The sequence below is a fragment of the Neltuma alba genome, unplaced genomic scaffold (genome assembly GCF_004799145.2).
Source record: "Neltuma alba isolate B1F8T4 unplaced genomic scaffold, ASM479914v2 tig00012097_pilon, whole genome shotgun sequence".
Taxonomy (NCBI): Eukaryota; Viridiplantae; Streptophyta; class Magnoliopsida; order Fabales; family Fabaceae; genus Neltuma; species Neltuma alba.
In genome coordinates, this window is record NW_021636654.1 from 43,496 (window position 1) to 69,299 (window position 25,804).

The 25,804-nt window shown below is 36.0% G+C and overlaps 5 protein-coding genes across 5 annotated transcripts; 2 read left to right on the forward strand and 3 right to left on the reverse strand.

Moving 5' to 3' along the window:
• Window positions 1-776: 776 nt before the first annotated feature.
• On the forward strand, window positions 777-6,590 carry LOC114722588 (chlorophyll synthase, chloroplastic). The gene is made up of 15 exons (XM_028908664.1): window positions 777-980; window positions 1,200-1,244; window positions 1,327-1,415; window positions 2,493-2,580; window positions 2,720-2,805; window positions 2,901-2,987; window positions 3,068-3,133; window positions 3,224-3,307; window positions 3,495-3,556; window positions 3,948-4,023; window positions 4,126-4,188; window positions 4,310-4,391; window positions 4,886-4,962; window positions 5,523-5,570; window positions 6,058-6,590. The coding sequence occupies exons 1-15, from the start codon at window positions 869-871 to the stop codon at window positions 6,118-6,120; spliced, it is 1,128 nt and encodes a 375-aa protein (XP_028764497.1). The 5' UTR covers window positions 777-868; the 3' UTR covers window positions 6,121-6,590.
• Window positions 6,591-7,749: 1,159 nt separating this feature from the next.
• On the reverse strand, window positions 7,750-9,568 carry LOC114722604 (disease resistance RPP13-like protein 4). Its single transcript, XM_028908684.1, has one exon. It carries the CDS (start codon window positions 9,566-9,568, stop codon window positions 7,844-7,846), a length of 1,725 nt encoding a protein of 574 aa, XP_028764517.1. The 3' UTR covers window positions 7,750-7,843.
• A 3,364-nt stretch (window positions 9,569-12,932) lies between these two features.
• Window positions 12,933-17,107, forward strand: LOC114722605 (uncharacterized). The gene is made up of 7 exons (XM_028908685.1): window positions 12,933-12,982; window positions 13,969-14,317; window positions 14,525-15,172; window positions 15,308-15,748; window positions 15,860-16,397; window positions 16,574-16,674; window positions 17,003-17,107. Exons 2-7 carry the CDS (start codon window positions 13,982-13,984, stop codon window positions 17,105-17,107), a joined length of 2,169 nt encoding a protein of 722 aa, XP_028764518.1. The 5' UTR covers window positions 12,933-12,982; window positions 13,969-13,981.
• A 1,263-nt stretch (window positions 17,108-18,370) lies between these two features.
• LOC114722606 (uncharacterized) lies at window positions 18,371-20,809 on the reverse strand. The gene is made up of 2 exons (XM_028908686.1): window positions 20,118-20,809; window positions 18,371-20,021 (listed from the first exon to the last, which is right to left on the reverse strand). Exons 1-2 carry the CDS (start codon window positions 20,807-20,809, stop codon window positions 18,371-18,373), a joined length of 2,343 nt encoding a protein of 780 aa, XP_028764519.1.
• A 2,961-nt stretch (window positions 20,810-23,770) lies between these two features.
• Window positions 23,771-25,492, reverse strand: LOC114722608 (disease resistance RPP13-like protein 4). Its single transcript, XM_028908687.1, has one exon. The coding sequence runs from the start codon at window positions 25,490-25,492 to the stop codon at window positions 23,771-23,773; it is 1,722 nt and encodes a 573-aa protein (XP_028764520.1).
• Window positions 25,493-25,804: the final 312 nt, after the last annotated feature.

Genomic DNA, 25,804 nt, shown 5'->3' on the forward strand with positions numbered 1-25,804 from the left:
TTTTCCCGGCCCACAATGCTCCACAAGCTTGGGCCCTCTTTTCGATTATATTACCCCGTCCTTAATTATATGAACTAGATAACTAATTTAAAAATATTTAAAAAATTAATTAAGTTATTTATATATAATAAATATATATTGATTTTTTTTAAATTATCTTTATTTAATTATGTATATTAGAATTACACTTAAATGAAAAATATTTTACAATCAATAGGGATATTTTTGATAACATATTATAAATTTGAAAGACAAAATTCTTATATTTAGAACCACCAACTAGTTTTTATATTTAAGATTGAAGGTAATATTTTTTAAAAAATTATTTGCTCATGCTTTATCTGCCAAATACATGGTAATTTTTTACTAGGCATATTCATGTATTTTCCATTGGAGTTGAAGACAGTCAATCGATACTTCTTTAACACGTAAATATCTTTCTTGGCCTTTTGACAATTAACACACGGTATTTTTTTTTTTTTTTTTTGAATTTCTATGAACATTTTATGCACTGGAGGGGGGAATTCTCTCATCAGCACTCTATTCCTTTGCCAGATATCCCCGTTGCATCTGAATCCGAAATAGGAAATCGAGCGGCTCCAAAAGTAATAACCATTGTTCAAAACAAAAGCCATTAGCAATCGCACGGCTCCACATGGATAAAAAACATATGAACTCGTGGACACCATGATACAGATTATAGAATCTCCTCCGCAACGTGACGAGAAATATTTTTTTACCCGAAAGAAGTCTGTCACTACGCCAAATAATAGCCAATACCATTTGTCTCTCCGCCAAACGAGGCCGACCCGTGTGTTTTTCCGTCTCTTCTTGGTCACTGGAGTTCCACTTGCGCATCATATCTTCAATGGCTTCTTTACCCAATATGGTTTCGGTATCGCCCAGAACTTTGTCACGCACCAGGACCCCTAATGTCCAAGCACGACCATTTCTCGCCCCACGTTCCTTCTCATTCACAAGTAGGTTGACTCCGTGGAGCTCCTTGGATTGCTGTTTGAGTTAGCTATTGGATGCTAGAAACACCTCTCTGTGCCCCCCTTTTGTATTCTGCTATCAAATGTGTTGATTATGGTTTTGTCAACTTATTCAGCGATGAAACGCCACCAGGAGTTCTTGCCTTTGAGCTTTCGCTCTGTGTTGTTTTATTGGGTCTGATAATAGGTTTCTTATCATTGCAGCGAGAAGATTACAGATTAGAGCAGCAGAAACTGAGACAAACGAAGGTGAATTAAGCTTTCTTGTTTTTTTCAGTTGTAGTAGTTTTGGAATTCAAGTAATTTTCAATCTTTTGGTTGGTATGAGTAGTTAAATCTCAAGCACCAGATAAGGCGCAGGCTAAAAATGGCTCGAGCTTCAATCAACTTCTTGGTATTAAAGGAGCTTCACAAGAAACAGTGAGTCCATTTTTTCTAATCTTCTTCCATGTCTGTAGCTCGATGATGTGAAAGCTATTATTTTTATTTCGGGGAATTTATTATGAGTAGACGGATTCGTTATAATAAGATTTGTGCTATTGTAGTAGTAATGGCAATATCTAAGTTTTACGCAGGAAAAATTTGTATTTAAACTACTTGACTGTACCTTGGTCTGTTAGAAGAAATGACTGATTTTGAGAGGAACGAAAATTAAGAGGTGATGGTGAGTTATGTCGCTTATTAGAAAAACAACAGAAATATGGAAGATATGAAAATGAGGAGAATGGTTCATCAGAATTACACCAAAATCAGTGTTCTTAGATAATGAGAAGTGAGTTTGTAGTCTTTTATTCTTTACTGCTGTCCCACCAAGATAATAATGTCAATTAAATCATATGAGAAACGATATGTAATTTTCGAATCTTCACTTCATTTTCACCCCACTTGTTTACGTGACTGAGGAGAAATTTGTACTAACGCTGAGGCTTGGTATTATTTTCTCCCTCGGAGACCAAGATTTGCTACTCTCCGTTGACATTAAATCCATCCCCAAATAGCACTTCCCTGTGCATTTTATACTGCAAGCTAGATTATATGAGGACAAATGAGTCTGACTGAAGAATTGCGCTGTGGTGTTACTTTATTGGTTCTAATACGGCAAACCGCGTGTCACTTTGCAAATAGATTGATCTGGATGTTTTATGGACATATGCTGGTTCATATAGCTCCCATGCTGTTATTGGTGCATTTTTTTTTTCTTTTTGTTTTTTTAAATCTGGAGATAAGACTTTAAACACTTTGGCTAGATTATGCGGCTGACATAAGTGATATGTTGATCAAGTATGCTTTTGTTTTGAAATGCAGAACATTTTTGGCAATGTTGTTTTAAGCAGTTTTGTTATTAATGCAATTTAACATTCTGAGACAAACAAATCAAGTACGATCATTGTTTCTAGTTACTCAGTTCTCTGTCACCTCCTGGCATCTCTCGTCTTTTGATTTTGCACCATCCAGAAAACGTGTGCTCACAATTTGTTGTGTAATAATTTTTTGCAGAATAAATGGAAGATTCGTCTTCAACTAACAAAGCCTGTTACTTGGCCTCCATTGGTTTGGGGTGTGGTTTGTGGTGCTGCTGCTTCTGGTATTTCTTTTAGTTCTTTTTGAGCCTTGGTTTTATTCCATGTTCTCAATTTTGTGCTCTAGTCGCTGACTTCACAGATGCAGTGTATCTGCACAACTTTAAGTAGTCAGTGTTCTGAAGCAATCTGTTAACATGACAGGAAATTTCCACTGGAATTTTGAGGATATTGCCAAATCAGTTGTGTGCATGATGATGTCTGGACCCTTCCTTACAGGATATACACAGGTACTATTCTAGAGAAAGATAAGTTTTGCTGATCCTTGTTGGATGAGTGCCAAACTAACATGAGCTTGATTTTTCTTCTTTTTTTAATTTGCTAGACTCTGAATGATTGGTATGATCGAGAAATTGATGCAATCAATGAACCTTATCGACCAATTCCTTCAGGGGCAATATCTGAGAATGAGGTATGTTGATTATCTAGCTGGGATTCACGCATGCTTTCTTGTTGGATTTTTTCAGATTCTCATTGCCTAAAATTCTTCAGGTTATCACACAAATATGGGTGCTGTTATTAGGAGGCCTTAGCTTGGCTGGCTTGTTGGACATATGGGTTTGTATTCTACATTTCAGTTTCATCTTTCATTTCTTTTCCACCTGCAAAATGTAATGAATCTTGGTTTTTCAATGCTTGTTCTTATAGGCAGGGCATGATTTCCCTGTAGTTTTTTACCTTGCTCTTGGTGGATCATTGCTGTCATATGTATACTCTGCTCCTCCTTTGAAGGTACTTCATTCTTATATTTCAAACATTTTCATTATTTCTACCACTATTATTTCTCTCAAAGTTTGTTTCTCCAGGTTAAAAAAAGTAAGTTTGTTTCTCTATGAAACCATCCTACTTCACACTGCTGCAGGAAATTCCCTTTTTTATTTTTTACATTTGACGAAAATTTTCATTTCTCTACATGTAGCTAAAGCAAAATGGATGGATTGGAAACTTTGCTCTTGGAGCAAGTTACATCAGTTTACCATGGTGCTGTATTCTTTTGCAGTAGCATTTTATGTACTCTGCTGGTTATCAATATGCATTTCTAACTTCATTCATGAGTTTTCCCTTCGATATTCATCCATTTTCTTAGTCAGGGGAGTTGCTCCTTATGCATAGTAGCTAACTTCCCTCTGTATGATGCATACAAGAATATAGACGGGATTCTTGTGTCAATACTTAATATCTGCTTAAAGAACTAGAAAGTTATTTTTCGTGCCTGCATTTATTGTGAGAAATCAACTGGGTAAAACTGAGGGACATTTTATTCACCCAAAATAATTCGGAACCTGATCTTTTTGTCTAATTTGAATCCAAAGTCTACTACGTGGACTTGTACCATGTTTCTAAAGTTTTGTAACCAAGTTCCTAATGATAGGTGGGCTGGTCAGGCTTTGTTTGGAACTCTTACACCTGATATCGTTGTTCTCACGCTGCTATACAGCATAGCTGGAGTATGTAGTTGGCGTAACTCAGAAGCTTCTTATATCTAGTATCTATCTCATGTTTAAGTTTTCTCAAAAAGGTCTGTAATATTGTTACCTTGTATTTGTCAGTTGGGAATTGCCATTGTCAACGACTTCAAAAGTGTTGAAGGGGATAGAGCTCTAGGACTTCAGGTTGTTCTATTGTCCTATCTTTTGATTTTTGTAATTGCTAATCTTTATGGTTCTAGAATTTCTGATCTTACACATTAACTGGAGTAATTGCTGCCGCCTGATATTTCTATTTCTCCAACAGTCGCTTCCAGTTGCATTTGGTCCTGAAGCTGCTAAATGGATATGTGTTGGTGCCATTGACATTACGCAGATATCTGTTGCCGGTACATTTCATTCCCCTACATATAGTTTTATGGTTTATTCTTTAATATTTTCTTCGAAACGACTATACTGTTCTTTTGTGCCATACAATATTTTGTTTAACATGAAAATTGGAGACTTGATTCAAGGCCGTTACTGCATTATCTATCATAAATATACTGGTGTACTCCCCCGGGCACCAGGCGGGGTTCATCCTCTGCTGAAATTTTATTACAAGATTGGAGTGTTTTCTTGAAATGGTGACGAGAGGACAGCCAAATACTCGGTCACACTGGCACATTGCCCACCTTTTCTCTGTCTCAGTTTGCGTTTGAGATGATCCAGATCTACTGAGTTGGGTTTTTTTTTTTTTTTGGGTGGGGGGGTGTCCCAAACATGACATGCTGATTTTAAGTTTTGGTAAAATGTCGTTTTCAAGTTGATCAAGACTGATGAACCGGAATAGAAAGTCCGTTCGTTTTTTATGCAAGGAGTTTATTCGCATTTACTGTTGCAGGATATCTTCTTGGAGCAGGTAAACCATACTACGCATTGGCTTTACTTGCCTTGATAGCTCCGCAGGTCATTTTTCAGGTAAAGCATAACCAAAGTGAAAGCATTCCTCTTTCCTTAGGTGGGGCGTGGTACACTTGGCCACTTTGCTGAGTACTTCAAAACTCACTTGTCTTGAAAATTCCCTTAAAAGGGTTTTCTTCGCATAATTTATACTACCATTGGTTTTTAATATAAGAGCTGGTTTGACTTTTAATTTGGTTCTAAATATAAGACCCAATCTATTTTGTCTCTCATATTTATCTATTTTTTTCAAAGTAGTCCTTGTAATAATTATACATGTTAAAGATTCTATTAAATAGTAGTTCTAACTAATACACATGATTATCAAGAGTATTCTGAGAAAAACAATACATATTTATTATAATAACTAATTTTATAATAACTAACTTAACATATTTTCTTAATTTACTCAAATTAGCCAATTAGCTTTTATATTAAGGACCAGAAGTATTATTTTAAATATCCGCTGTGGATTGAGAAAAGAAAATTGTCTATAATAATGTAAGATAGCTGAAGAATTATGTTGTCCTATTCAGCCAAATTTATGTTGGCATCTTGTTGGTTCTTATGTCTTGCAGTTTCAGTACTTCCTCAAAGACCCTGTAAAGTATGATGTTAAATATCAGGTACATATTCACTATTGCACTTCTAAGAACTAGGCTTGCAGTTTCAGCTATAGAATGTGGCGTTCCTTCAATAAACAAAATCGTAGAGAATCCTGCCGACTTTTTTGTTGAGGAAATGAATTGTGAAACCTGAAGCCATTGTTGGTCTTCAAATTTACCTACCCTTCCATTTTTTGTTAAATAACGATAAATGAATAACTATAGGATCCTTGATATTGTCTGCTCAAAAGGAGAAAAACAAGATCTTAATATTGATTTTATTGACATGCTTTCTGTTCAAGTTTTCTCTTTTTCCAGGCAAGTGTACACACGCATATATTCATGTATACAATACTTCCTTGCTAATATATATTCTCTCTGTCTGGATAAGAAAAGTAAATATTAGATGTAGTTCATTTCTTCCATTTTTCGTTGCTGTCTCTCTCTCTTTCAACTGCCTCCATATTTTTAACGCACATGATTGAAGTGCTTTCAATTACGTTTTCAGGCTAGCGCACAGCCATTCCTTGTCCTTGGTCTCCTGGTTACTGCTCTAGCAACCAGCCATTAGTCTTGTGTGAATCAACATGCAGGATAGCCTAAAAGGTGCGTATGGAGAAAATAAACACGAGTGCGAAGTGAAGCATACACTGAGAAGAAGGTAATTCACAAATAGTAGATTGGATTTACCAGCCTGCTAGAGTAAGTCTGATCAAGGCTCCCCCGAGAACTGTACTGTTTCATTCCTTATTCAGTAGTTTTGGAAATTTCGGCTGCTGGTAGTTCAGGTTGAGAATGTTTATATAGAGCTGTAGACAAAAGATCCACTGGATATAAATGCTGTCGGTTGCAACTTGTAATATATGCACGCATCCTTCTATAACGTGATTCGTACCAAAATTTTGTCGTAGGCAGTCAAAATCGCGTGGAGTGGTTACATCCAATTCGATTGACGAATCTTAAAATGGGTCTGTACAATCATTAAGGGGATCTCGCTTGTATCATCATCTTGAATATCCACGGAGATTTAAAGCTTTTTACTGATGCACGTTGTTAAGATTTTTAATTTCTATGTGATGTAAGGCAATGAATTATCAGATTAACATCAAAGAAAATTCTTGAATTTCAAACATGAGTCGTGCTTAAGGGGAGTAAAAATTAGGGGAAGAGAAACTGGAGAGGGTGGAGAAAAGTGAAGAGGTAATATTTTATCCCTGTTGTAGGGGAGGAGAGAAGGAGATGAGAGAAGACGCTTGACATTTATAACAACAATAATTTTCTTATTTAATTTTAACTCATTTTTTCAAGTAATACCATGAAAAATAAATTCAAATAAAAAGTTTTATACTCTATTTTAAAATTAAAATATTAAGCAAATTTTATTTCATGATTCCCTTACGCATGGCATGGGAAGCATTATAATCTCTAGGTCAAAAGATAATTTTGCCATTACACTATCGTAGGAGGAATACTGAGCAATCGAAAATATCAAGTGGTGTAATTACAAATATTTACAGCCTATACTTCAAGTATTTTAACACTGGGGTCTAAAAGATTTACAAGTTGCACTAACTATTTAGCATTTAAGCAAAATTGCAGATACCTTTTTTTTTTTTTCAACCTGAAAATTGCAGATACGAGTTCCATATTGTTGACCTTAACTTTATGGAACAATATGCTATTGCGAAAATATGAAAGACTTATATCAAAATATTATATATAAATGGTATGAATCATTTAAACAAAAATTCTTGAAGAATGAATAACCAAAGCTATTACTCACTACATTAAAAAATTTCTATAAGGGTACAATCGTTTAGAAACTAGTCAACTTCACTTCGACGGTTTAATTTCATACATTATTTGTTTTTGTCGAGAAGGACCAAAAACTTTCATAATACTACCTCCAAGTTTTTGACATAAACGTTAGTTAACTAATTTGAATAAATTAATAAAATTAGTTAAATTAATTATTTATAATAAATAAGTATATTTTTTCTAAAAATACTCTTGCTAATCATGTGTATTAATTAGAACTATCATTTAATGAAACCTTTAAAATATATAATTATTACAAAGATTTTTTTTAAAAAAATAGACAAATATGAAAAACAAAATAAATTAAAATTTTGTATTTAGAACAAAATTAAATATTAAATTAACTATTATTCACGTGTTGTTTGGGGCTTCACTCCATGGATATCTCGAGAAAAATGATATTCAAGTCCCAAAGCAATTATTTGCAACAAATGTTCTTTTATTTCACAATTTGGAAGTGGAAATTGATTTGAAACTCAATCTGTCACAGCCCCAACCTTGTTCCATTCATACTCGACAACTTCTTGTGTTACATTCTCTGCCCACTCAACCTTCTTCACGTATTGGAGTGAAGGAAACCTTGACCTCAGAGTTTCCTGATTAACCGGCGGCATCTTAGTGTACTTGAGCACCAAATATTTCACATTTTCCCACCGCCCTTCCTCATCTAATAAATTCCTGAGCCTTCCTCCCTTGATGTGTAGCGTCTCCAGATTCATCAGTTTGCTGGGCTTTAGCCATTCTGGCTTCCTGTCATGAGGAATGCCTTCAAGATCCAGCTTTTGTAGCCAAGGCGGAAAAGACACAGACTTTTCAGCATCTGTTTTACCCCAAGATATTTTCAGGCACTTTACCTTTTCTAAATCCTTCAACTTCTCGAATTCCTCTCCCTGGATGTTAGCCTCACTCCCTATATGTATACTTAATCGCTTGAGATTCTTCAGGCTTCGAAGATGCCATATTCTGATGGGAGTCTTCTGTGAACTTCCTATTATGAATCCCTTGAGTACTTGCAACGAAGTGAGCTTGTCGAGACCCTTTGGCAAGCTCTCCAGTAGGTAACATTCTGATACATCCAAATGTGTGAGCTTTTTTAGTGATGCAATGACAGCAGGCAAGGTTTCTAGATTGTGACAGGCCTTGAGGTCTAGGATTTCAAGGCTGGCCAGTTCTCTAATGGAGTCTGGAAGTGAAGTTATTCTTGAAATCCCACGCAGGCTGAGATACTTGAGCAGTTTCTGGGTCTTCAAACCTTTTAGGAACGATTCATCTCGAACTTCAATGTGATAGGTGGGAGAAACCTGCCAACGACCAAGTTGAAGCACCGCCAATGTCTTCAGTGTAGCAAGCCACTGGTGTCGAAAATGAAGATCTCTCCCGTTTACATTAAAAATGGTCCTCCAAGTCTCCGGTGTGGATTCTGTTTCAATTTCCGAATTAAAGCGATCATCGATCAAACAAGTACGCTGAGAATGGGCAGGATCAAAACGTGGTATCTTGCCCTGATCTAATTTCAAAAGTTTCTCTCTCAGGGCAACTGAGATCAACATGTAACGAAACCAAGGGAAAATTCGACATTTGCTCACTCTTGGGCACTTGTCATGGGGTATAAGGAATTCTAAATCCAAAAGCTCTTGGAATACTCTTTCGCCTTCTTCCTCGTGCCGGACCAACCCTTCCCCAATCCACCAATAAATAAGAAGCCTTTTCCTGAGAACAGCATTATTAGGGAAAACTGCTAGAGACAAGCAAATTCCCCGGTTATGCTTAAGCTCATCAAGACGAAGGAAGAATTCATAACTCTCACAAAGACATTTCATGGGTGGATCCTCGTCTGCTTTGTTTATAATTGCCAGTTCCGTTTCAGATAAAGCTTGGGTGGAATAGTCCTGAGCGGCCTCATCATAAGCGGCAAGTTGGTGCAGCTTTTCGTTTAATTGAGCGAGCTCGCCAAGGATAGAACAGAAACCAGAGGATTCAATTTTGGCGCAGCGATCAGCTAACTCCAAGAATTGGTTGCCTAGTTTGAGTTCCCCCTGTTTGGAAAGTGGGAATTGACTCATCGTGCGGTCGATCACCGTCTTGATGACATTTTTGGCCGATGAAACATCTTCAAAGGTTTCGTCGAACGTCTTCCTAAACATCTCGAGCTGATGCCGCACTTCTTGCATGTCTGTGGTTGGATTTGTGGGCATCGACATGTTCAGAGCGTAAGACAAAAAAAAGGGGGAGGGAGTGATTTGGCTGAAGAGTAAATTAAAGTTGTTGTTTAAGAATAAAGTGAAATTAAAGTTAAAGAGGAGGCAAAAAAAAAAAAAAGAGGGCAAAATTGGTGCCAAGCAATAGTAAAGAATCGTTAGTTGGCTTGGCAATGAAATTTGGTATTTTTGCTTTGAAATCTCTACAGGCTAAGCAAGCAAGAATTCTCTTACAGTCTTACTAGAGGCTCGTCATTCAAAGTTCAAATCGTGAGATTCTTTCTTCCCTATAAATATGCTAGTACCAAAGGGGGAGGTTATACTGGCCCAGACAAGGAGAAAATTTTATTAAAAAAAATAAAATGAGAAATTAAGAACAATAATTTGGTGAAAGTTTGGATTTAATTAGGGGGCAAACATATATTGTTGAGTTAAAAGTTTGATTCGTACATACTCTTGCTGCACACTGATATTTATTTACCACATAGTATTCTTAATGAATTAATTAAAAGATATTTAAAATTTTTAATTATAGATTAAATTGCAAATTATTGTGAGATCAAGATGAAATTTTAAGTAAAATTAGTGATAAAACCAAAATACTTTTTTGCATGTATAATACTCACTTAAAGTATATCATTTCCTGATTACTGCTGCATCTCTAAAATCACAATGTAATACTAAATGAATTTTAGCAAAGTAATAATGAATTAAGAGTTTCACAGCTACAATTTTAATATAATTTGAATTTTTTCAATAAAGAAGATACAATAAACTTTGGTTAGATCTGATAGTACTCAAATAAAACCTCACATCTTATACATATGTAATATTGTGATGATAATAATAATAATAATAATAATAATAATAATAATATGGTCATTTTTTTAAATTCAATACAATTTATAAAGATGTATGCACACAAACATATTAATGTCAAGTTTAAACCAAGGTATTGAAAATCAGATAGTAGATGAACCGGTCAAGACAGTGGGTCAAGAGTTAGTAGGTTAGACCTAGAGTTGAGAAAATGGGCCGAGCCTATCAGGTCGGTCCGTTTAGACCTATTTAAGTTGAGGGTCGGGCTTGTAATTTAAGGTCTTCAAAGGAAATTTGGACTTAAAAAAGCCAGTCCTGTGGGGTTCGAAAATAAAAGAGCCGGCTCATTTAAGCATGGCAACAATAGTTTTTTTTAATTTATATTTTTTTCTTGACCTTAATCTAAATTTCTAACATTTTACACACCTCATCTCTCTAAGTTTCATTTTCAGTTTTTTACTTACTCTCAACTCACACCTTAATCTCTAATGATATTAAAATAAATAAAAGTACATTCTCCATATCCTAAATCAAATTTTAAATTTATATTTGTTTGAACCAATAGTTATATATTAAAATAAACAAAATATATTCTCCATATTAAAACAAAAATTTCAATGATTGAACTAATAGATACGTATCAATTTGTATATATGTGATAAAATTTTAATAAATAAGTTAATACTTTTTCTATAGTAATTATATCATAATTTTTATTGTATATTTAAATAGAGTTAGATAAACAAACTAGACAAAATAAAAAATGACCATCCTAAACAAAAGAAGAAAAAAAAAAGATGACGCAGTTAGCTCATTAAAAGTATACTATAGATAATCCAAAATGTTAAAATATTTTAGACTTCCTACAAAATTGTGTGGCAAAGTAATTTTCACAATTAAAACTTGAGAAGTCATTAATATTTTTAGAAGTTAAGAAGAGCCTATTACTAGCGAAATGCAATCAAATATTCTTACAATTAATGATAATGATGATAGTGTTTGTCCATTTTCTTTTAGTAAAAATGTTTGTCTATTTTTAATGGAATTTTTAGATGTTAATATCATTAACTTGTTATGTCTAATGGATGTTTTAGATTTTTTGTATGTTGATGGTCATTTAGATATAATGATTTTTTATATTTATGCCTTAATTTTATTCATATTTATGTCTTTTACTAATAATTTATTTCATTGATTTATTTTTCTTTTTTGAAAAAAAATGAAAAATATTAACAATAATTTTTTTTAAACGGATCAAAAGCTCACGGGCCAACCCTGAGCTCGGCTACTTAAGGACCAAACCTAGCAAATTAGAGTATTTTTGAAATTTCGGCCCTGTAGGACTGGCCTTTTTAAGCTTGTTGGCCCTGAAGGGTTGGGCCAGCCCGTTTTCCTAGATTTAGTTAGATCCAGGTCAACTCGCAATCAAACCAGTAATAATTAAAATAAATTTGATTTAATTAAAATGTATAAATATTTATATTTTTATAATAAAAATAATACTACCTTCGATCCTAATTATAAGAGCTAGTTGACTAATTTGAGGAAATTAAGGAAGTAAGTTGAGTTAGTTATTTATCCTAAATAGATGTTGTCTTTCTTAAAATATCTTTACTAATCAAGTGTATTGATTAGAACTATTATTGTTAGAAGGGCTACTTTGGAAAAAAATATATAAATATAAGAGACAAAGTGGATTGGAATTTTTTATTTAGAATCAAATTAAAAGTCAAACAGGATCTTATATTAAAGATCAGAGATAATATTTAATTTTTATTAAAATAGCATGTGAAATTTTTCTCTCTCTCACTTTTTGTTCTTTTTTTTTTCAGTCTCTCTCCTCACGTCACTCACTAGTCACTAGATTCTCTTTTTCTCTTTTTTTACTTTTTCCCATCCCTACTTTCTTCCTTTTATGTCTCTCTCCAACCCGTGAATGCTCTCTTTTGCCCACTTCAACAAGCATGAGTGATCAGATGACAAGACTTGTTGGCAGCTTCTACTCTTCCTTACTCCATGAGCAACATTGTATGCGTTCAGATCTGCATTTTCAATGGCGACCATTTTGCTCCGTAGTTTGTATGCGTATTGCCATTTTGCTCTCCAATCGCTACTGCGAGTCTGTGACTACCATCATGCTAAGTACCAGCTCATCCATAGCCATGATAGTGCCGATTGCGTCTTCAGAGAAGATAACACCAAATGCACCCGCGTCTCACCCTCTCTAGATATCTCACGGCAGTCGCCGTCGGAACTGTCAAGGGTAGGCTAACATAACCACTCTCATCCCTCTTGTCCTCTATTAGCGAAACAAATCCTCTTCTTTACCACACTTGACACTAGGAAAGTTTTCGACTTCAAGCTTCCTTTTCCTTCAACTGCCACGCCAAATCAATCAAATATATCGATTTTCTCATTCCCTAAGTACTCCTCTGTTCTTCTCTGTTCATCAATCAACCCTGTTTGGTTTATTTTCTTAATTCTCCGCTGCATTATACAAATTAAAGTCTTCTGCTATTGCTGTGTTTTGCTGGTGTCTCCGGCTTGCTTCATCAGAGACGAGAAGATCACTTTGGTGATAATCATATAGTGATAAGGGTAAATTCTTCCTCCTTGTTAGAAACTTTTTGCATTCACTGGAAATTTGTGTCACTCTGTCTTTAACCCCCCCCCTTCTTATTTCCTCTTTTGACTCTCAAAAATGGAACTTTGTTAAGGAGAAATTCAACCACGAATCTTGATTCAACTTTTTGTGTTCTGTGTCATTTATATGAATGACTGATGAAATGGATGATTGTCAAGTACTGTTTGCTCTCTTGAAACACACTTGTAATTAAATATTTCACATTAGTATATTGGGTAATAATTAAAATTATTAATCTATTAACAATATAATTACTTTTATTTATTTTTTAGTCTTTTGTTTGCCATCTTATTCTTTTTCTCGTTAATTAATAATCAAGTACTGTTTGCCTTGTGTGTGTGTATGGATAATGGATTATATATATTACATTAGGTAGTATATTATTTCATAGTTAATAATAATTTGCTTTATAAATAGAATGAAAGTGCTTCAAATTCTAGGTTACTAGAGTTTAAGATAGAATGAAATGGAGTGACTTCATTAGAAATAAAAATCATTATTTGAAAATTTTACAGGGGAAGTGGGAGTCTAATTTGATTTTTGGAAGGAAAAGTATTATGCGATTTATTAATTCTCACTTGACTCTTACGTAAGAATTACTTTAAAACGTTATATTGGCAAAAAAAAAATTATATGAAATGCATTATAACTTGTTCCTCAATAATAATATGGGAATCAAATCAAATGAATCAAATATTCACAAATTTAAAGTGCAAATGTATACTTCAATAATTCTCTAGCCTTTTTTTTTGTTTGGTAAGCGGGGTGTATTTCCATAGAAAACTTTATGCAAAATGCAACTAAGGTGGGCCTAAATAGTGGAAAGAGGTATGACTGTCCAGGGATATTCTTTTCATTGTAATGGTTAGCTTCTTTTATATAACTTCGTCTCTCTGTGCTTGTCTCATTTCCCCTTTTCTATTTCCATTTTTTCTCTCAGTTTTTCATTATCAATGGCCCAAAGGATTTCCTCCATCAAAGAGCATACTGGGAAAAGAGAAACAAAAGAAAGAACAACGAGTGCAAATCCTGTTGTGTTCCCTCGTGTGAAAACCCTAATTCTGGACGAGTTGCCAAAATTTACTGGGTCGTCCTCCAGCAGGGATGGTGTTCGTGGTGTTAAATGGCTTGAGTTGGATACGGTGGAAGTTTCTTCCTGTCCCAACATTGGCAAGTCAATGTTGGGAAAGGTGGACAGATCTCTTTTGAAGAAAGTCACTGTGAAAAACTGCCAGCCATGGGCTCTTGAAGATCTTGAGAGCAACATCGGTCATCTCTTTGAGTTAACTGTGAGTACTCTCTTCCTTGGTTCTTCTCACATCATTTGAATGGAAATGGAAATGAAAATATAACGAAGCTTGAGGATAGAATTTCATTTTTATACTAAGAGAACAGTTTTTAAGAATATAACCCACACACACAAAGCACACAGGAACAAAGGTTTTCAATACTGTTCCTCACTTAATACTACTGACTCTGGCATCATTATTTTACAGGATGAAATCTCCAAACTTGAAAATTTAAGGATCGATGACTCCAAGGAGTTGCAGAAATATATGAAAATGGAGCTTCATGATTCATCTTTCAGGCAACTGAAAACTGTAGAGGCCTTCCATTGCGACAATGAGTTGAACAAATTTTTGTCCATTTTGCTTCGCCGGTCGAGTAAGCTTGAGCGACTGACAGTGGAACGGTGCGACCTGCTGGAACAGGTTTTCGATCTCACAGGAATTGCTGCTGAAGAAGGAAATCTGAAATTCCCAAATTTGCAGACAATGCGATTGTTTTCGTTACCTAATTTGAAATGCATATGGAACAGGGGTCCGCTTTCGATTGTTTTGCTGGAAAAACTTGTTCTTCCTAAGGAATTGAATATAGAGTCATGTAAGACGCTGGAACACGTCGTACAGGACAACGAGGAAAGGCAGGAGAGATCATTTCATAGTTTAGAGGATCTTTCTCTTGCAGACCTCCCAGAGTTGACCAAGTTCAGCTCAGCGAATTGCAATGTCAGATTTCCTAATCTACTGAGATTGACGATAAAAAGGTGTCCCAAATTGACTGAATTTACTACCGAACTTTTAAGCAACCAGAAGCCAACCATTGAAGGGACATCTAGTGGTGTGCCGCAGAAAGAGATGATGGTACGTACAATAATAAATCTTGTTCAGTCCTCTAATTTGAACATCGTCACAAAGTTAAGTATTCATGAGGCATTATAATTTATTAATGTGAAATTTTCTGTGGCTCAAATAATATCTTGAAGCTCTTTTCTGCAGCACGCATGCCCTAAATTGGAGAGGTTGATGCTGGAAGGCCCGGAATTGTCGAGCCTGGAAGTGGTTTCTTTGGGCAAATTGAGCTATATGAGGATTGCAGGGTCAAACAAGTTGAATAAACTGGTTGTAAGGAATTGCAGTTCTCTTGGACGCCTGGAACTGCCCACAAAATGCGTGAATCTAAAAGATGTTGAGATTTCTGACTGTAACATTTTGGAACAGATTGCCACTGACCGTGTAGAAGGAGGAAAAAGGGACGAGAAAACTTCGAGTCCTTTAGAATCTATTGTTCTTGAAAATCTACCGAAGCTTTCATTCTCGTCCTCGGAGACGCCTGAATTTCCATCACTCAAAAAACTGAGAATAATCAACTGTCCTGAGGTTGGGACATCGTCAGGGAGCATTTCTCGTAAAGCAGCAGCAGATCACTCACTGGACAAGGTAGTAAATCTGTTTTTCAAAGATATTTCATGTGATCTCTTCGTTGATGATCGTCCCAACGTTTAAATATGCAGCGTTAAATTTATGACTTAAATATATATTCTGTTGCAGAGGAGTTTAGCACGTGTGTTATTTGACGACGTAAAGGAAGAGGGTAAAATGAAAATGTTAGAATTACTGGAGTTGGCTAATTTACCCAATAAGCAGCTGTGGAAGCAGGAACCTAAGTTTCCAGTGTTCCAAAGTCTGGCCGATCTTAAAATCATGCGTTGTGGAATCATGGAAAAATTATTTTCCATTCCGGTGGCCGAACACCTTTCACGTCTGAGATTGCTATCATTATATGAATGTGAAAATATGGTTCAAGTTCTTGGAGGTGGAGGAGCAAATAGTAAACGAGTGTTCCAGAAGTTGGAGACACTTGTGCTTAAACATATGCCAACACTCACCAGTTTCTGTGAAGATGATGTTGATTTTGGTGAATTGCCAGAGTTAAAGATGGTTAGAGTGGAGGATGTTCCAAAAATGAGCACGTTTGTGAAGCAGCCTCTCAGAACTCCAAAATTGAAACAAGTTTATGTGACACATATTAAGAAATGCTGGCTACAAAACCTGAACGAGACAATAGAACACTTGCACAGAAATCATGGTACTTATTACGTCATTAAAATATTCTAATGTCATCATTTTTAGTTCTGGTTGATTAATCATAGTATATACTTCTCCAGTCCTAAGTATAAGGGTTTTATATTTAGGACCGGAGTAGTAGTATAATTCATATCACAGTGAATTCTGATTCTTTTTCTGGATGGTTTTGTCTGATAGATAAACTTAGAAGGGAGGTCTGGAAAACTGGTATTGCCAGACTAATTGAAACCGACAGCCTCAAATGTTATGCAGACGAAGCTGAAAAAAGCTCGTCACAGGTACGCTGCTGAACTTTTATCTCTTAAAAAAGCATTTTCTGAGCTATGAAAATGCTCTGTACGATTAAATATGGTTTACGTATTTGATCTTAAATTGAACGTGTTATTCAACTTCAAAGGAAAATTAATTGAGTCAAAAGCTACTTTTAAAAACGCTTCTAGCTTAAAAGTAGTGATATATCATATATATGACTTGTGAGATTACATGTCATAATAATGTGAAAAAATTTAAATTTCTCTAAATTAAATTAAGGTGTTAGATTTGAAATATTTCTTTTGTTTGCTTCATCCGCTTTTACTGTCTTACTCGTTACTGGGAAATGAAAAGGGCAAGTTCGGGATTAAGGAAGCAGAAGCAGAGATGGAATTGCATGAAGGCGTGCACAGGAAATCATATGAAGAAAACAAAAAAGAGATCGAAGAAGAACGATGAATACGTGTTTTTTTTGTTTTTGTTTTGGGGGGGGGGGGGGGCAGTAGTTGCTCTGTGTGTGTGAGGGAATCAACATTCTTAACTAGAGAGTACGTGTGTTTTACCGGTCTCCTTCTACTATGGCAATACGTGGCTGGTATGATGTTGAATGAATAATGAGGGAATAGAGAGACATCGAAAGGGGAATAGGAATATGAATAATATAATATTACTTGAAACCTTTTTATATGGTACGTTGGAAATAAAATTCATCCTCAATTTTTTTAAAAAAAATCATCTATATTTGATAGAATCAATAGAGGTTGGATTTAGTAATAACATGACCAATCAATATTCAAATTTTAAAAAGAGATTCACATTTAGTACACAATATTGTTTCGAACGTCGAACAGAATTGTCTTGTTAGTGAAATTGTCTTGTAAAAAAAATTGTATCAAACTTTAAATAAGAGAAACCTTGTAAAAATGTAATTACCATCATACTTAGTGACCTATAATACAGACTACTCTTTTGGCAAAAAAACAAGTTGACTTCTCACATAATACCCAAGATCAATTTGGAGTTTGCACAATTTATTAACCTGTAGTACTATTCATTCCCTTTTTTTGCATGGAACTAGAAATTAAAGTCTCCTAGTTTTATACATATTGGGTGACCTTATAGAAATTAGTTTATTATTGATAACAATTGTGAAAATATTGCTGCCACAGAAACGAAGTAATTAGATGTAAAGGGAGAAATGCCCGACGTGCATTACCTAAATCAATCATGAAAATATGTTCCGCAATAAAAGCAAAATAATTAGGGGGAAAAAAAACTTCTTTGGATCTAGAGACAGAGAACTCAGCAAATTAAAAAAGAAAACATCTTATAATTAAATAAAGAAATGACATGATATGAAGCTGTTGTCACTAAGCCAGGTAACTTTCCCAGTAAAAGGTAAGAGTGAAATCCTAGCCCGCCGCGTGTTGCATAACAGTACGTACTGTAATGGATCTCACCGAGTGTTAAATTTTTCCATAGATAGCTGTAAATTTTTGTAGTCTGAATGCTGAGGACTTCGATTTAATATTTTAAGAATAAGTATTTTTATATAATTGTTTAATGCAAGCTGAATTCACTTACCTACAACTTACACTTCCACTATTTAACCCCAGAATACTTTAGTCTTCATACATATTCAGGATAACCCTCTCCTCCCAATTTAACCAACCAAATCAGCACAGGCAATTATATATAGATGGATCACCCTCTCCTCTCAATTTAACTGTGGGAGTAAGCCGCTATGAGTTTGACCCTCGCGTCGCCATCCTTGCTTTGAAACTGAGTGCTGAGACCGAGTTGAGCCATTAAGAGCCAAACAAAGGAAATGAGCTCGCCACCTTTACTCAATAACTGGACGTGTCCCGTAGGCCGGCAGTGGCACGCGGCATACGACAGCAATTCCACCCACACACTAGCTATGATTTCCCATTTCTCGTTTTTTTTTAACTTGTTCAACTCTTTGGCCAAACGACATGCGTCAAACAAGAGGGATTTGCTCCTATCCCCCTTCACATCAATGGGTTTTTGTTCTGTTGGCACTTTCATCAGAAGTTCGCGAGCTTCCTCCAGCATATCCTTCGTATCCCGTTCTGCTGGAATGCTCCTCCTCTTGAAGAACCTTTTGGCCTCTTCACACGTGTCTTGGAACCTCTTTTGTCCCATTCCTGCTATAGCGGACATCATGTTGGGCTGCATAACCAGAAGGTATAGCATGTAATCTGAGACAAGCATGCTGATTTGTCTCTTGCGTCGAACCTTCTCTTCATTTTTAGCGTCTTCGGTGGAAGAGAGAGCCTTCTTGTCATTATTATCGTCTTGGGTGGAACAGAGAGTAGTAGCAATGTGCCACAATAGAAGGCTTTGATCAAAAGCAACTTCGTTGGGATCCACAAAGGGCTTCAGGGTTTCTAACTTGGTCTTCTCGACAACCTGCTGACCTCTAGCAGAACATATTCTTTGGATGGCCTCTATATCTTGAGCACCAGCTGATTTCTCTTTCAGCTTTTCGAACAAGTATTCCCAAAGCTCTTTCACGAACGGGTTTTTGGATTCATACCTCCATTGATCAAGGAGGTCTTTAACATTAGAACGTCTGTCACGTTGATAGAATAAATCCTGTGCATGTGCCCAGATTTTGAGGCATAGATTATCAGGATCCCTCTGAACTGACTCGTTCACGCAGTAACTCAGCAGATTGTACCCCGTGATTGATTCAGACCATCTGCGCATTAAAAATTTGGTGGACAATCTGTGACAGCCTTGGTAAGGGCCTTTCTGGATTTTTGGCCAAGTTAGATTCCCCAACTTGAGGAACCGCGACAAAAATATTCCATTGAGACACTTGAAGATTCTGATTCGGAATTTTTGGTAAGGAGAAGCTGCGTAGGAATCTATTAGAGATTCATCGGAGAGGGTAGCAGTGTAATCAGTGAAAAAACGCTTGAAAAGAGCCATGACATCCAGGAACAGAGCGCCAAACAGCAACGCATAAGTCACCCTAACATCCAACTTGTCGAAACTATGCCTGTCTGCCTTAAGGAAGAGTACGAGGGTGGCCGTAATGGACATTAAGGAAACAAATTTTCCCCAGAACCAGAACCAATATTGGCGAATCACCGAGGCCTTGGTGTAGAAAGCTTCATACATGAAATTGAGCTGAACTTCTATGAGTATGAGGGCCTCTTCTGCCGATTTGCTTTCAAAATATCTCCGGCTGTCGTGCCGGTCTTTGATGCTGTATATCATGTCAACGACGAGACCTTGAAACTTGAGGAAGAAGGAGAAAGCTTTCTGCACCAACTCAAGTTTGCAAATATCAATCGCCGCGATCTCCTTTCCATCTTTGGATGGCGCAACAGGAGCTGACACACTGTAATAATGATAAAGTATAAGATCTGTTAATCTGCTATTTATTTAGGGGAGCTTTAATAAGTGATGTTAACTCAGTAATACAAGTCAATTTTACCCTTCATTTTTCTCTCCCTCTGTTTCCTGATTTCTGCTCCCATCTTTTCCCGTCTCACCAGGCTCCGGAATCATGATTATTTCGGCTGGAAGCTCGGCCGCCACCCTAGAAGAGTACTCCTCCATGAGCTTTGCATAATTAGCCCCCGCATCCGGCTCTGGAAGTAAGGACTTCCTGAAATTATTGATGGCCGCGATGTACAGAGCGTGAGTTCTCTCAGCATACTTGATTAATCCGGCAACAAACATCAATATCGTCGGCAACCATAATGGGTTCCGAGGGACCGTCAGAAGGAAGACATAAGCAGTTGTGACTGACTGGAAAACGAGGCCGAGAAGGTGCCTGAGCCAGAGCTCATTGTCCTCCAGAGAAAACGCAGTGATGGTGTCAGGGCCACCCAGGTGTAGGAGAAGGAAAGGACCCCAAAATGCCATGAGGTTATCATTTTGTGTGAGGGTGGTGGCTTTTTGCTCTTGATTGTTGGAGATGAGTCCAATGCAGTAGCCAGCTGCCCAGTCGGCGAGAAGATAAGCCAACCAGACAAAGAATATGAAGAAGCCTCCTCTGATGCGTTTTCTGTAGGGAGCAGAAACGATGAGGAAGATCTGAAGGAAGAGACTGAAGAGGATAATTATGCGGATGTTCCACTGGCCCCATATCAGCTTCTGAAATTGTGAGATGGAAGAAAGCATGTTTGAGCCTCACAAAATACCAAGTTATAACCTTGGGTGTGCCTAGTGTCCGTGTGTGTGGGGGATTTCTAAATATTATGGCTGCTGGAAATTTCATTAAGGATTTGGGAATCTCCATCCCCATGTTTAGGAAGCCATCATTTAAAAACGCTACTTGCGGCCCCATGCATGCCTGCTTTAATTTTTCTTTTCTTTAAATTTTTTTCCTTTTCTTTAATTTATTCTTCCCCTTTTTTCAAGTCGAATACTTTCCCAGTGTCAAGTGTGATAAAGAAGAGGATTTGTTTCGCTAATAGGAAACAAGAGGGATGAGAGTGGTTATCTTAGCCTACCCTTGACAGTTCCGACGGCGACTGCCGTGAGATCTTTGGAGAGGGTGAGACGCGGGTGCATTTGGTGTTATCTTCTCTGAAGATGCAATCGGCACTATTATGACTATGGATGAGCTGGCACTTAGCACGATGGCAGTCACAGATTCACAGTAGCGATTAGAGGGCAAAATGGCAATACGCATACAAACTACAAAGCAAAATGGTCGCCACTCGCCACTGAAGATGCAGATCTGAACTCATACAATGCTATTCATGGAGTAAGGAAGAGTAGATGCTACCAACAAGTCTTATCATCTGATCACTCATGCGTGTTGAAGTGGGGAAAACAGAGCAATCACGGGCTGGAGAGAGACATAAAGGAAGAGAGTAGGGATGTGCAAAAGTAAAAAAAATAGAAAGAGAAGATTCAGTGAGTAACATGAGGAGAGAGAATAAAAAAAAGAAGGAAAATTTCACATGGTATTTCAATAGAAATTAAATATTATTTTATTGTTAAAATATAAATATTAATGCATTTTAATTAAATTAAAATCATTTTAATTATTATTAGTTTGACTCCTCTGAGTTGGCTTCTCTCTAACCCACTGATCATTGATCCATTGTCTCGACCGATTCATCAACCAATCTGGTTTTCAACATCTTGGAAATCAATAAAATCTTAAAATTAACTAACCTTAAAATTTAATACTCATCTCTTCTTATCTATGACCTGATTTAAAATTGAGTAAAATTATGAGAATTGGTAAATTAATTTTTTTACTTATTATAGTGTAGATAATTATTTTTTAAAAATGTATATATTAAATATAGAGAACATAGGAAAGTTGTTATATTTTTTAAAAAAATAATACAGTTCAAAGATTTTTTTTATTCGTATAAAATATATTAACAGTGTCCTATAAATAAAACTAAAAGAGTAACTCTAACTTCACTACCTAACTTGGCCCCATTTAATAGTAGATTATACCTCGTGAAAATAAAATCTACACAATACTCCCTCCAATCCTTTTTAGAAAATCCCAAAACTTGAATTCATGTGATCTATTTTATAAAATCCTATTTAGGATTGTCTAAACATAAATTTTTTTTTTGCTTATCTTTTTCTCATACTACATCCTCTTAATTTCTTTCTTTATCTCATTATAAGTATTTCTTTCTTTTAGTAGCTTTTTTTTCAAATAAGGCCATACTTAATTTTGTTTAATTCTTATATATTTATTTATTTTAGTTAATCTTAACTCTTTTCTTCAAAGCATATAATTTATGGAGTGTTCGGGTACCCCAATAATCACTTTTCAGAAAAAAAAATTTTACAAATCGAGACAAATTCTTTCACATATTTACCTCGTATACCATAAAAGTATTTCTGAAACTATGATTTTAATCTTATCTAAACATCCCTTTAGTTAAAAATCTTATAAAAAAAAAAAGCGGTAGGAATAATACATGATGGGTAAATTTGTATGAAAATTTTAATAATGTTACTTATAAATATGATAAAAAAATCTTTTCTATCTATTTTAGAAGTAGCAATAGAGGAGTACAGCGCAAGCATCTCTATATACTCTCTTTTTCTTTTTTCTTTTTTTTGAGTCCAACGTACTACTTACTGAGTAACTAATCTCTCAATGTTGTACACTGAAGAGCTCCAGTACTGACTATGCGATCCTCTCCATGCACATATATTCTGATATATATAAAATCTGTTCGAGGGAAAGACTTATTAGTTAACTTCATATACTACTACACCTTTTTCAATCACATCAAAACAAGTGGCCAGATTTTAAAATAATAGTGATATTAATAAAAAAAATTTTAAAATAAATAATATATGAAAAACTAACATAACTCGATTGATAGGAAATAAGAAGTTTAAGTATGTATTTCTCTTTGATTTAAATATATATATATCCACACACCTCAAGTTTTAATTTTGTCAAATTTTAGGAACATAATTATTTTTTAAAATTTATAATTTTTATAATTGTTGACTAAGTATTTGTGTTTGAAATGCAGTAAAACATCAAATTTATTATTATTTTTCCATAACTTCATATTCTTTTTTACTTTTTTTCTTTATGTACTTTTATTTTTTTCATTAATTTCGTAATCATCATATATGGTAGTACAGAGAGTAGCAGGCCAATGTTTCCTACAGATGAATTTGGCGTTGTTTTATTCTTGTAACCCATACAACACCAAGTTTATAGATTCTTTCGGTTGTACATTCATCTTTTATCTCAATTATTTGTTTTTATTCAAAATAGGAGAGCAAAGTTCTAAAGCTTATAAATTGTTTTGGTTATGCTATCATCTTTTATCTCAATCTATATAAACACACATGGCACAAAAGAAGAAGAAGATTTGATGTAAATATGCGACTGAACATTTTTTTTAATTAACCTTCTGAATTGTGCAAAAGAGTTCATAAGCAACACCCAATACAACAAGATGAAAAGGCAAACACAAAATCAACCAGAAACAGAGGAGAGTATCATCTCTTGTATGATCTTGGTTGGGAAAATGATAATATTGAGTCCCAAACAATTATCTGCCACAAATATTCTTTTATTTCATATACAACTTGGAAGTGGAAATTTTTTTTGACACTCAATGGCCTCGTCCTTGTTTAAGGCCACTCAAACTCAACTTTCTCTTGCTCACCTCTTTTGGTGACCCAATTAACCTTCTTCACGTATTGGAGCGAAGGAAACATTGCCTTGCGAGTTTCTTCGTTACTTATTGTGCTCATGTTGGTATACTTGAGGACCAAATATTTCACATTATCCCACTTCTCGCCCTTATTATGTGATAAATCACTGAGCTTTCCTCCCTTAATGTATAGCGTCTCCAGATTGATTAGTTTGCTGGGCGTTAACCATCCTGGCATCTTCTTGTCAGGAATACCTTCAAGATCCAGTTTTTGCAGCTCGGGCGGAAAAGACACAGATTGTAAAACGACTGCTTTGCCCCAAGATATTTTCAGACACTTGACCTTTGGTAAATCCTTCAACTTGTCGAAATCAACTTTCTCGATGGTAGCCTCACTCCCTATATGTATGCTGAATCGCTTCAGATTCCTCAGATCTGGAAGATGCTCTAATCTAATGAGAGTCTTCTGAGAATTGCCTATTATGAATCCCTTGAGCACTTGGAGCGAAGTGAGGTTGTGGAGCCCCTTTGGCAAGCTTTCCATCAAGTAACATTCTGATACATCCAAATGTGTGAGCTTTTTCAAGGATGCAACCGCATCGGGCAAGTTTTCTAGATTATGGCAAGCCTTGAGGTCCAGAATTTCGAGGCTGACCAGTTCTCTAATGGAGTCTGGAAGTGAAGTTATTCTTGAAATCCCACGGAGGCTGAGATACTTGAGCAGTTTCTGGGTCTTCAAACCTCCGGTTAGAAACGATTCATCTTGAACTTCAATGTGATGGGTGGGAGAAACCTGCCAACGACCAAGCTGAAGCACCACCAATCTCTTCAGTTTAGCAAGCCATTGGTCTTGAAAATGAAGATCTCTCTTGTTCACATTAAAAATGGTCCTCAAAGTCTCTGGCCGTGTGGATTCTCTTTCAATTCCCAACTCAGAGTGACCAGCGATCAAACAAGTACGCCGGGAATGGTCAGGATCAAAATATGGTATCTTGCCCACATCTCGTATCCCAGGCTCTAATTTCAAAAGTTTCTCTTCCAGGGCAACTGAGATCAACATGCAACGCACCCAAGGGGAAATTTGACATTTACTCACTCTGGGGCACTTGCCATGGGGTATGAGTAATTCTAAATCTAAAAGCTCTTCAAATACTCTTTCGCCTTCTTCCTCTTTCGAGACCAAACCTTCCCCAATCCACCAATAAATAAGAAACCTTTTCCTCAGAATAGCATTTCCAGGGAAAATTGCCAGAAACAAGCAGATTCTCGGGTCACGCTTAAGTCCATCAAGTCCGAAGAAAAATTCATAACTCACCCGAAGACGTTTCAGGAGCTGATCCTCTTCCGCTTTCTCTATAATTTTCAGCTCCCTCTCAGATAAAGCTTGGAAATCGTGCTGATTGGCCTCACCGGCACGTTGGCCCAGAATTTTGTTTATGTGGACGAGCTCCTCACGGATAGAACGGAAATGAGAGGGTTCAGTGGTTCTGCAGAGGCGATCGAGCTCCCAGAATCGGGGGAGCAGTTTCTCTTGCGACTTCGCGTCTAGTTGGAATTGATTCTTCAAATACTGGTCGATCGTCTTCTTGACATCTTTGGCTAATGAAACATCTTCAGAGGTTTCGTCGAAGGTCTTCTTGAGTTTACTCAGCAGTCCGGGCAGATCCGTCGTTGGATCTGTTTTTGTTGGGCTCGACATGTTCAGAGCGTATGAGATGGGAACGTTATCTCTGGGGATAAGGGCATGAGCATCTGAGCATGAAGATAACCTGACGCTCGCTTTTTATTAAACTTTATTAAACATTTCATTGCATGGACACTTCCCTACACTACCCGGCAATTTCTCGGTTGATATAATTTTATTAATGACATTTAAATCTTGTAATGCTATATGAAATATGAGTATTAAATTTAGACTTTTTCATCAAAAGAAATTTAAATTATTATTTTAAATAATTTTGCTTTCTATAAGATAAATACACGATGATTTACACGAGTTTAATTTGCGTCA